Here is a 12,921-nt window from a genome sequence, read left to right on the forward strand (position 1 = left end):
GGCACCTCCAGCAGCAGACTGCTCGTGCAGCATTTCTGATACATGGTCTAAGGGTGAGATCTCAAACTCAGTAATTTCCTCCCAGCTAAAGACTTGGCAAAAAAAAAAATCTCTGGTCAGACCAGAAGCAGATTTAGTTTTAAGAATAGATTAAGTTTATATTGGAAAGAAGAAACATTTATTAAAAAAAAACTCACAATATAAAGCAATCAAGGCCAGATTAGGTTCTGCAGTTACTGGCTGAGAACTCAGCAGGCTCCAAAAGCATCTCTGCTCAGTCCACAGAGATCAACCTCCACCATACTCTGAGTGTGACTTCCTCCCAAGAGGCCATGAAATGAAAGATTTTTGAAAATGTTAATTCCAAGGCAGGATGATTTCATTTTCCTCTTAAGATAAGGAGTTGGATCACCTCCATACTTGGGGATATTCTATCAAAGCTAAACTATCAGGAACCCTTCCCAATCAAACCTACTAGGAAATAATTCTGCCAGGTTCATTAGGTCATAAAATAGACACAGCTGAAGCAGAAGAGCCCAGAATACAGAATGGTATGAACATGGACATGGAATTTTCTCTTGGCTCAGGAGTCAGGCTAACCTTCCTCCAGTACCAGGACAGCTGTTGTGCTGCTGGAAGCTCTGCATTAGTTCAAGGCAGCCTGGACTGAGATCAATGGCCTTGTCTAATGACATAACAGATAAGTGACATTTCCCCCCAGTGCAGCCAGGCCCTGGAAGCACCACAGGATAATGACACAGAGAAATAGCTACACTGGGAGATCTCCTGATGCAGCAAAACCCTGTTACAGCCTGCGCTGTTAGAGAGAAACAAAAAGTATCTGTTAAAAAACTGGGATGTGCTTTACAGGGAAAAAGAATGGTTACAGTTCCTTCAAACCCACGGAGGGGAGCACCCAGAAAGGCACATACTTGACATTAGTGTTGGTGCAGATGATGTATTCAATCTCATCAGAGTAAGGGTTCTGAAACGTGAAGCTGCTGGTTCTGATCAGCATCCACTCCCGGTTCTTGGTGCGGAACCGATACATCACAGACAGGACCTGACCCTTCAGCTTCACCACCTGCAAAGCCATTTGGAAAGGTTAGTAACAGGAGATTGCTATCTGCTGTGCAAATGAACAGTCAACAGCAGCAACTGGTGCATTTTAAACTTGAATTCCAGAAAGCTACGGGGACAGCAGAGGAATTTTTAATTTGGAGAGAATACGCAAAATCCTATCCATGTTTACAGCTATCTCCTTCAGGATGAAATCCTCATGCTTTGTCACATAAAATGCCAATTTCCAGCCAGCTTAGAAAAAGAATACAGACTCAGGACAATCATCAGGTTGTGCTGTTATCCCAACACAGAAACTTTAAAAATGTTTTAATGTGCAACACTTATCAAGAGATTGACAGAAACCAAACTGAGGATCTTTTAAATGTTCATCTGTAAACCATAAGCCAATCACTGCAGCTAAACAAAAGCCTGCAAGAAAAGCCATTTTGAGGTTGACTGCTTTACTGCTTGGATACCCAGCTATACAATTAATATATGTGAAAAATCAGCAGCAAAATTTAGGACAATGCTTAAATACAGTGGTGTTTATTTTTTGTTTTTCTAGAAACAACCGGGGATTGGTTCCCCCCTACCCCAAACATATTAAAAGATTCTCTAGGATGGCAAATTGCTAACAAGAATCACTTGCTTCTGGCTTAAAAGGGTGAGCCAGTGTTTGAATGGAGAGAACACTGATAAGCCACTGCCCATTTTAACAGTATAAACTCCTTGCCTGCACAGGTTATGTGTTTGTAACTAAAAATTCAAATGTCTAAGTTTGGTAACTGAAGTTTTGCTCAAGTCAACAGCTGCGCACCAAGTGAGGATTAAGAAGCAGCCAACTAAAGGACATTCAAACCAATCTTCTCACACTGGCCCTGCAACTGCATTTCATGTGTTATCCAACAATCTGGGGTTAAGCCAGAAGAAAACTTCCATGGTTTCAAGTCATTCAGCTGGCACTTACCTGGCCTATCTCTGTTTATATTTTACAGCTTTTCCACCAGGCTATCTCAGGGTTGCCTCAAGGAAGGAAAGGGAAGGTCTACGGCAAATAAATACCACATCTTGTGGATTCTTAATCATTAACATCTGGAATTTACTTTTTATTAGCTATCTGCAGCCTGTATTCTCTAAAAGTAGAAGTCCCACTATTTACCCTCTGTCTTCATTGACAAGCAATTAGATTAAGAAAAATGTTCCAATCCTGCTTTTTTCAGAGGTTTGCACTTCAAATTAATCAACTGGATATGGGACTAAATGGAAAGAATGCAAATAGAAGACAAAACCTTTAGCAAAGCCCAGGAAAGCTCAAAAACATATTGAAATAAATGACTTTTTGTTGGTTTTGTTGGGGGTTTTTAATGCTTTAACAGGGTTTTTCTGAGCTCACTGGGCAACATTCTTTTATCAGCAGCTTTCTACTACCACACCCAGGGCAGAAACCACAGAGCTGGTGTAGAGTGTGCAATCTGAATAGTATTCTACTGGGTATCTAACAGCTGTATACTGGACCCTTTGATATTAACCTGTATTTGTTTGTCTTAGCCTTGAGACTGTCTTATTCTGGCCTGATTTTTCCCACCCTGATGAATGAATTTATCTTCCCAAGGAAATAAAGCTCTGAGATAGATACTGGCAATTGACCAAAAATTGCAAAACCCACCCTCCCTCCCTCCCTCTTCTGTTATGCACCAGCCTGGTTCTGATACTGTCAGCAAAAAAGAAGTGTCAAGCTTTCAGGTTTTAAGAAAACAAAAAAAGAGTTTATTTGGAATCACAGTTACCTTTTTAATTAAGAGATTTCTAAGTTCAAACTAACAATAGTAAAACAAATGGCAGTGATCTATTACCCTGAAACCCTGATTAAGCAAACAGTAATTTTGTAATAATATATAAAGCAGAGAGATCGCTGGTGGGAAAATCCTGAACTGTCTTAATACAGAGCACACAAACAAACAAGCACAAAAAATTTCAAAGCTAATGATTGAACTTTACTTTCTTATATTCTTCGGAAATAAAAACCACCTGGTGCAAAGCTTAACTGTTTACTTCAGTCTTTTATTGCATGATGGGAATAACAGCCCCAATCACACTGCTACTGTACTGAACAAAAATACATGCAAGAAGGCATTGCCTGCTAAGGAAACAACACACTATTTTCATAGATTGGACATAGACTGAGTGAGCAGGAACTTTAATTTCTAACTGCATTTTTTCCTGCTGTCTTTCTGTATGACCTTAAGCAAGCCACGCAGGTCCCTGATCCAGCAAATCACTTTCTGCACATGCCCAGCAGTGAGTGGTGACAGTGGAGTCCCCAGCAGCCGAGTTCAGGGGCACAGAGACAGCCTGATCTCCCTCGCAGTGAACACGGGCAGGACCAGGTCATTAACTGCAATGTTCATTAGCCAGCCCTGCTGAGACCCAGGCAACCACTGCAGGGATTCCCTGCAGAGGATGTCTGACAGCCCATTATCCAGCAGCTCTCTGTCACTGTCCCTTGGACAGATGAGTGGAATCAATCATTTGGGCACCGCTGACAAACAGCATATGTGTTCTCACTGCTCCTGCGCCGCTGATGCCATCAGGCAGCAGTGCAGGGAGCTGAACCAGCCCAAAGCTGGAGTCCTATGCGAAAGGAATCAGGGCCTCAGCCCTCCCAGCAATGCCAGCACCAAGGCAGCAGGAAGGTGGGGAGGAGGGCAGGCAGGAGAGAAGAGCTGGCTCCTGGTGACAGACCCTGCCAGGAGGATGCAGCTGCAGCATCACATCCCCAGCCAAGCTGGGGCACAGGAGATGTTCTGGATGTGGTGACCTGTTTAAAGCATTGAACTCTCACAGCCTGTAAATCAACATCTTGAATTTAAAAAGGCTGCTGTTTGCACTCAGTCTGCGCAAGGAACTGGAGCCACACTTGGCCATGGGGCTGTGACAGTCCCTGTTGAAGGGGGGATGGTGAGAAACAGCTCAGGAGCACGAATATCTGACACCATCTCCAACACTTCTGCAGAGACCATAACCTCAGTTTCACAATCTGTTCTAGGGGCACAGCATTTCATTGTTTTTCCCCCAGAGGCTCTGTCTGTGCATGCCATGCCTGAACAAACAGTTGGCTATACAAATTACTTAGAAGTCCCTTCATATCCCCATTTCACAGCTGAAAATACATCTCAGCATCCAATGCAAGATGGATCAACACAACTTGGTTGAGCTATTGGCTGTTGCTGGAAAATCTGGAGCCACTTAGATCAACTGAGCCTCAGCAATAGGTTAAACATCCTGTGCTGGGTGTTCTGGTGCAGCAGGAAAGGCACTGAAAAGCCCAGCAATAAGGAGACAGCTTGGGGAAAGCCCTGCTAATGCATGGCCCAGACCAAGCTGAAACAGCAAGCTCTGCAATGGAATAAATGTCACTGACTCAGCTGATGTAAATGTGGCCCATGGTAAAAATGAATCCAAACCAGTAACTCCTCCTGTATGTTGTATTTCCTTTGTTACTTCCCTGTACATTTCAATTTCTAACAGAGATAAAGGGCCAAATTACATGTTGATCTAAAGTGGTGTAACTCCATTTAGGTGCATGAAAAAGCAAATCATCTGTGCTAGCAGAGAACTCAGTTACAAACAATCCAGCACCACAGAGGGATGTAACTACTTCCAAATCAACAGCCCATCTTGGAAGATAAATAATTTTGGTTACCACTTAACATACGGAAATCAACACAGGCATCTCCAAAACAGTTCACTCTGTGCAGCAAAAAACCAAATATATAACTAGAAGATTTATTTCTGAAAATACTGTCAACCCCTCCTTCCATTTATTATGCAGCTTAACCAATTGATAACTGACCAACAAATTGTTTTGTATCTTGCCACTTATTCTCCTGCATAAAAATAAAATAAGATAAAAACTACTTCTGTGGACAAAATAATAAATTGTGGAACAAAAGGAGCAGGACACAGTACCTGTTGGAAGCTCTCTCGCAAATGGCTTTGGTCTTCAGGATGGCAGAATTCTAAAATATCTTTCCCCAGAAGATCCTAGAACAAAATATAAAGTTATGTAAAAAACCCAAAATACAACACAAATCCACATGTAGACCTACAAGTCTTTTTTGCAAACACAAGATCTATCACATTGAACGAGATTACTCAGTTAATCAGGAATCAATCATATAAACAAGGTTTGTAGGCATAATGCCCCATGTTTTTACACAAAAGTTGAAGTTATTTTCTAATACCTGTGAAATGGTGTCTTGAAAAGACTGACATCTGCTACTACAGCTCATTTTATGGCATTAATTTTTGTAAAAACACTTCTTATAAAGCAATTTAAAATAAAAAAAATATATGAATAAGCAAATGAACAAGGAACTACTTTTGCCTCTAAATTGCAACTGCTGGGAGTTATCTGAGGAAGAGCTGTGGTTCATTTACTATTCTACTCAGTTCTGTACTAGCCTCCTGTTCAGAGGAGCAGATGTAGCCTAAAGGAAAATAGATGCTGTAAATTATGTTTGCTTACTGTTCAAGAGACTGGCAGAATCAAAGGTCTACAGGACTAAAACTCTCTCCAAGCACTGTTAACTTTCTGTCACAGAAATGTCTTCATTGGAAAGCTGTGCAAGGTTCAGAGCACTCTGCTGTTAGAATTTTAATCAGATCTAAAGGTATAAACAGATACCCCACGCAGAGGGATGGACAGCAAAGGAAAACAAACAGCGTTCAGTGCCCGATGTATGAATTATCAGCTACAAATACTTCATGTTTTCACATGGCATTTTCTGCATTAGCTCCACCCATTCTCCACAATCCCAGTGGCCACAGACCTGGGGCTGGTAGCCAATGACACTGATGCACCTTGGGTCCACAAAGGTGATGACTCCATCCGAGTTGTGCCGGGACAGGAACTCCGTGGGGACCGACATGCCGTTCATGTCCATGCACACAGGAGAGCTGGTCACCTAGGGCAGGAGAGCCACACCAGTCACCCAGAGCCACGTCTGACACACAGCTAAAGGACAGAATGTGCTGGCACACTGCTAGCAGCTGAAGGAAGTAAAATAAAACAACGGCACTGATAAACGGCAGAACAGCTTTATTCCGGTTTGCAGGGCAAATATCTCACCCCATGGCATCTACTGAGGATTAACAGCACAGCAGAGAAACAAACACACCTTCCCAGGAAGGGGTATATACTGAGGATGCAAGTCCAGCTGGACTCATCTCACTTTGCAGCACATCAGGCATCGTGGATCCTATCTCTGTCAACCAAGAATGAATGACTTGCAGAGGACAGTGCAGTCCACTTATCTTAGGATAGGAAACCAACCCATTACCTAACCTTTCAGGTGACATGAACCTCACCTGAAACACCTACAGAATCTGAACCAAGTTCTCCAGAGGCTGAGGTAGGGGATATTAGACCAGGAAGTGGCTGCTCATAATGAAAAACACAGTTCTCTGAATACTTCTCAAATCTCACCAGAGGGAACTGTGTGTTTTCAGCTCTCTGCCTGAAATCTGTGCTCTCAGGCCACTTCATATCCATTCCATTTTTCAGTCTGAAATCTGTGCTATCAGGCCACTTCATATCCATTCTTTCCCACTGAAGGTGTAAAGGAGACCACTGATTTTTTTACATCTTCCAGAGCCATCTCTGCCAACAATGCAAAATGAGCAAAATCTCCTTCTTTTTGCTAACTCAGAGCTGATTAGCCAGCTCACCATATGCAAGATTTGAACTTGCTGCTAGAGAACAAGAGTTTTTAATTTGTGCACCCTGACTCCTTTCTGACTTAACCCACCACAGAGCTTCCTCCTGCCTGCCCTCACATACCACAATGGCTCCTCTAACGTAACAGACATCTTGACATTACTTGGAAATAATTTCTCTTTGGAAATTGTAACACATGAATCCCCATAACGTTCTTCTTTCCATTAGTGGAATATATTACTCTTAATTATGAAAGCATTATAAACCTGAAACCCATGCTGCAGTACTTGTGTAGCTCTGCCATGGCCATGGAGAGCCACTCTGCAGATGTGCTAACATCTGCAGGCTGTTCACCTCAGGTAAGATGGGTCTGGCCCCTGTGAAAAGGTCATTCCACCTTGTCAGGAGGAGTGATCCCCTCCTAGCAGATGGCAGTGAGTGCAGGGGATCATGCAAGAGGCTCAGATATGATCACCCATGGCAGGATTCCCAGACCAGGAAGATAAAAACTGTCCTCCCTGCTGTGGGGAAAGAGATTCACCATGGTTGCTTTAGCTCAGAGCTCTGAACTCTGCTCAGAAATGCACTACAACAATTGCAACCATCTGCACAAAAAGGAAGGAAAATTTTATTTTCCCAGTTCCTTCAGCTCACATCTCATCTGAATGCATAACACAATACACGCTGAGAATAAAGCTATGATTTCTGGAGTGCCTCTTGACTGCTTTATCTTCACCATTTTCAGGATAGCTCCTGCAATCACAGTTTTTCAAGCAGTTGATTAGTCAGAGAGTGAATGACTGGAAAAATGGCAGGGAGCATATCACTGGCTCTGGGGTCACTTTAACCCAGCACCTGCAGCACCACATTTCTCACCACCTCCAGCCCCCCAGCCCTACACACACTGAAGAGTGGCAGGTCTGTGCACACTCATCTTCAGGAGCATCTCTGCTGCTGTTACTGGACCAAGTACACATATCCAGCACCAAAATCAGTTTCATTTTGCCCTGCTGGTAGAAGTCACTGACTGCACAGACATCAAGACACTTTATAAACTGGAGGCATGTTAAAAGTTACAATCTAGTAGGAAAATACTTCATAACCACATCAGAACAATGATCATGGTTTCAGAAATAGTTTGTATATAGAAAGACTGGCATTACCTGAAGCCTTCCTATTGCCACGAGGCAGTATTTACTACCTTGTCCCACATCAGCATCTTCTTCTGGAATAGTCATTCCTGGAGTAAACAATGACAAATACTGTTATAATTAGGAAATTGGGGTAAACAGAGATGCTGCTGTCCTGGCTCTGTACTTTCCTAGATGCTCTAAATCTTACAAAATAACCTCATTTTCTTCTCTATGATTCAGTCACTATTTCTGGGTTCAGATCAGTTGTTCTCAATGCTACATACCTCACATGTATACACAGAACCCACAGCAGCAATTTTGGCTGCTGAAGACAAAGCAGATACTAAAATTCCATTATACACCAAGATGGACAGTAACATTTCCATGAGTGCTGCTCCACCAGCACGTTATGGAACCATGGCGTTACTTAACATGGTCAGTGAAGGCACACTATGTTCATTTTTCTTTGTGAATAATATTTTATAATGAGCCTTAAAAACAAGGCACAGCCTAAATTAATCACTAATTCTGTGCTCATATTGAACAGCTGGTTTTACTTTTTTCTATAATGGACTAAACCTGCGTGGCTACGTTGAAAGACTGAAAAAAATGCGGATGCTTTGCTAACACTGCTCTGTAACAGGAGTAACTACTATAAACACAGGAACAGCTTCCAAACATACATGTGTACTATTTTCCATCTGAGTGTTACACAAATAGGAACATTTAGATTAGCACTGTTTACTTGCTTGCTGGCTAAGCCTTGAGCTAAGGCTATTTCCCAACTCCAGCACTGAGATACCAAGTTCGTATAAAACTCTTGAAAAACGTCTTCCAGGAGTGACACCACTGACCTATTTTAAGTGATCTGTAAACTCTTTCACAAGGATTTTCAAGGAATTCAGTCATAACAGGCAGTGAATCATTTAAGAGGCACTTCAAAGCATTAACAAAATTAATTGCAAAGCAGCTACCATTTCAGAAACAACTTTATTTTGGAAATGTATAATCCCCAGTGTAAGCCAATCTTTGGACAGTCCAGAGGATGACAGCACACCACTTTCATAAATGACACCTCTGAAAAAGGACTAAAAATGCTGCTAAGTGAACTGGAGAAATCTCTGAGGATGTTATCTTGTATCCAAACAGTTGAATCTTATCTGACAATCAGTATCCAAACAGCATTTTACAGGTATTTTTTGGTCTTCACTGAACTATACAATAAAATAAAATACACCAAGTATGAAGGAAAACAGCCCCATACTTTTGTATAATATACTGAAACTTGTTCTGCAATGATTTCACAATCTGGGGTGCACAACATTATTTGCAGCCCCCTAGTGATAACTAGAATTTTATCAAAGGGAGCTTTAAAAAAGAGCAGCATTATTATCTCATCTAAAAAGTGCTGTTTTAAGGACATAACTGTAAGCATTCCAGTTGGATAACCTTAACCAAAAGATCCCTTTCAAATTGTGTTTTTCATTTGAGAAGGACACATTTAAAATATATTCCCCTGACCTCAAAAGCTTTTTCCAATCATTTCCTTAGTGGTAGAGAGTATTGCAAAGGACAGCAAAGATACAGCTGGACAGCTTCCACTTTGCATAATCTTTTTTTTCTCTGTAGCTTTCAACAGTGATTACCATTTTAGGAACTTGGTCCATACTTGCTACTGCTCAAATAAAATCAAAGTAATATCAACAACCTCCAAAATTAAACCTAGCTAAGAAACATTATTACTGATGTCACCCTGTTGACAAAGGGAGGCTGTTGTTCTAATTTTCATCTTTTTTTTCCCCCCTTTTGCCCAAGATGGATTATATTTGGTCTGTATAGCAAAATGGAAAATGTCTTACTTGGGTTATGCCACAAGACCCTCTATGAATAAAAATCAGTCTGCCTGGAATTAATCAATACATGACCCAGTGGATTATCAACCCCTTCCCAAAGTGCCTAGAGAAAAAATATGATAAAAAGATTTTCAGCTTCTCTGCAATACAGGTGCTATTACTGGCAGCATTCCACAGAGAGAAATTATTTTCTTTATTCTTTAGTTGATATTTTCAAAGATTCGGCTCTGGGTGTCTTTATTTGTAGATGAGATTTACTTTTGCTTTAGCACATTTCCTATTGAACACACTATGGACAGGTAAATGAAGATGTGAACTGCACTTCCTACCACTTTGTCCAGCTCTTAACCCAATGCAATATTGCTCCTTAGCAGCACCAAGTACCATCATTATCTCTAAAAAATGTTGTAAGAGCTTGGAGGAAAGCAGCCACGAAACTGACCTTTAGGGGGCATCAACAAAATAAACATCCTTCAATTATTCACATTCTTTATGTGTAATCCTGGGAGAGGGTTTATTTCTCAACACCAAATATACACCCCTCTAAAATAATAAATACAGTGCTGTGCTTGCCTGAGTTCACATCAACAACTGGCACAGCTAGGCTGCAAGTGAGCATCACAAATAGAATGCAATCAGACGTTATATTTAATTTCCAAGTGTCCTTTATACCAGCAAACAGTTTCCCACAGCACAACACTGTGTGTTGGTGTGGACAGAAAGAACTTTTTAGTTTCCCCAATGAGCTTCCAGTTGGCTCTAAAAACAGAAAAGCATATTCTGCTTTCTTCTGCATATTCATTTTCTGCTCTCTTTCTCTACCTTTCTGCCCCACACCTTCTGTGAGACACAGAACAGCGTTGGTGCGTTTATGGTTTTATTTCATTACACTAAAAAAGAACTTATTTATAATTCTTTAAAAAGATGGAATTTAAGTGTCCAGTGGTCGCTAGCAATCCCCTGATAATGTGTGTCTCCATTAGATTACTTTTGATAGTTACTTGCCAGGGAAGGAACTACACTGTGTGACTTTATCTCTCACAGAAAACAATGGAAAAAGGCTTTCACAAAAAAGGCTGTGGATAGCATACTAAGGATAAAAATCTCGTGAGAAGTCCCAATAAAAAATAAATTAACCACTCTTTAGAAAAATAAATAAAGCCTTAAAAAATGACAGCACTGCAAGGAATATTCAAGCAACTATTTTGTTTTGTATTGGAAGAGGGAGTACTTTGCACAAACGTTCAGATTCTGGCCAAAACTTTAAAATAACCTAACAGCTTTGGCATGCTGTGGTTAAGATGTTACCGTAAGTCTGACTTGGAAGACTAAAATGTTTCTTTTTTAACTAAAGAGAAAAAAAAGATTTCAACATTATCTGAATTTAACATTATTCTGTGACTCTTTATTTGAAGTTTCAAAATATGTATCTTTCTCTTTGCTTCATTATGTGCTTTTGTGCAAGATGCTGGCTTTGATTTCCAGAAAACTACCAAATTCCTGACAGACTTTATCTTCTCTCTCTACCAAATCTTATGCCACAAAAAGAAAGCAAAACAAACCTATTAGGAAAATATCATATGGACCAGAGAAGACTCATTTCCTTCCAGGAATGAGGTATATAGAGGGGAAAAAAATAGAAAATTAAATCTTGCTTAAGTTGAAAACAGGAAAAAAAACCCAGGAGAAGGTCAGCACTTCTCAGTTTTATGACTGGTTATGAACTTGAAGCACTGTCTAGGCTGAGGATCGCAAGTTCCATCTGAGCAGCTTTGCTGGGAACAGGGGGACAAAGGCTGGGAATGCTGCTCAGCCAGCCTCAAAACAGGGGTCCTTTTACCTCATTCCAAATAACCCAACCCACACTCTCATTATTTAACCAAACATACACCATGACTGGCTGGAACCTCCATCTGAGACATCTGACTGCTTTTTCCTTTGACTTCCACACCAAGTTTACACCTCATTTCTTGAGGCCAGCATATGGGGATACAAGTGTGTAGGTATCACATGCCTGGTTTTAAACTTGATCTTAATTTTACCTGTCTTTCAGGTGGAGAAAAATGAACAGACCCTTAACACACAGCCTGAGCTGAGGCTGTTTTGTCTCCCCTTTCTCAGTGAAGAAGGGGCTGAAGAGAGTCTGCCAGTACATGAGCCTTGCTGCTCCACACAAATGAGAAAAACCACAAAGGCAGGCTGGATGTGCCAGTGCTGTCATGTTGAACACAGACCTGAGCCATAACACAACAAACCCAGCCCTTGAATTACACCACCAGCTCTCTGTAGCTTATTCATTTTCACCTGTTTGAAGTACTCAGATTACTCCAGATTTGCAGACTCCTCCCTGCAGCAGCACTGTCAAATAGTCTATCCCACCAATAATGACCACAAAGCAGTTCTTCTCCTGATGCTTCTGTATCAACACTGATTTATTCAGTGTGGGACCAAAAAACCTGAACATTGGCCACAGACAATGCAATTCAACCCAGAAAGAGAAAATACCAAGTGCTAAACAAATGAGACTAAGTACAGATGAAAGGTATTTGATAATATTGTGAAATATTATCTTTGTACTGTATATTAGCTTATATTACTGTATATGCAGTGTGACATGTGCACATATATATATAAGCCACACTGTATGCTTTGAAAGAAAAAGAACTGGAGTTTATACCAGTGTCCACTTGGCAACGGAAAAATAAATGAAAATTATCTTTTTGATCACTGACTTTTTAAACAGTTGTGATTTAGCACAAGCCCATTTATTCCCAAGAATCCAGAGACCATGCAGGGCTTGCTGATTTCAACAAAGTAATTTTATTACAGGGTAGAGAAGCCTTGGCAAATTCCATTACTGCTGTAGTTATCTCATTTGCTTTGCAGATTATGGTGGGATTACCACTGGAAATGAGAACAAATGCAGTGTTGTTGTCACTTATTTACTCAAACATACAGGGGAACAATTCAGCCTATGGATCTTCCCATCAACTTTGAAAGTCAATGGATACATGACAACCACCAACACAAAGTGGGGAAGAATAGGAAGGCAAATAAACACTCATGAAAAAGGCCCTGATTCAATTCTGTGTGCCCTGGAAAAGGCACCCAGACATGACTAATAGAAGTAACAATTTGGATGGTAACATAAAAG

The 12,921-nt window shown here is 40.9% G+C and overlaps 1 protein-coding gene across 3 annotated transcripts in view; it reads right to left on the reverse strand.

Moving 5' to 3' along the window:
- Positions 1–12,921, reverse strand: part of ARNT2 (aryl hydrocarbon receptor nuclear translocator 2) — a 96,376-nt gene that overhangs the window by 23,571 nt on the left and 59,884 nt on the right. For all 3 annotated transcript variants that reach the window (XM_058033300.1, XM_058033298.1, XM_058033299.1), the window contains 4 exons: positions 7,945–8,021; positions 5,895–6,029; positions 5,032–5,106; positions 933–1,084 (listed from right to left, as the gene is read on the reverse strand). In XM_058033300.1, the coding sequence (XP_057889283.1) occupies positions 933–1,084; positions 5,032–5,106; positions 5,895–6,029; positions 7,945–8,021 (439 nt within the window). The remainder of the gene's footprint in view (positions 1–932; positions 1,085–5,031; positions 5,107–5,894; positions 6,030–7,944; positions 8,022–12,921) is intronic.

This window comes from Melospiza georgiana, chromosome 13, assembly GCF_028018845.1.
Source record: "Melospiza georgiana isolate bMelGeo1 chromosome 13, bMelGeo1.pri, whole genome shotgun sequence".
NCBI classification, from domain to species: Eukaryota; Metazoa; Chordata; class Aves; order Passeriformes; family Passerellidae; genus Melospiza; species Melospiza georgiana.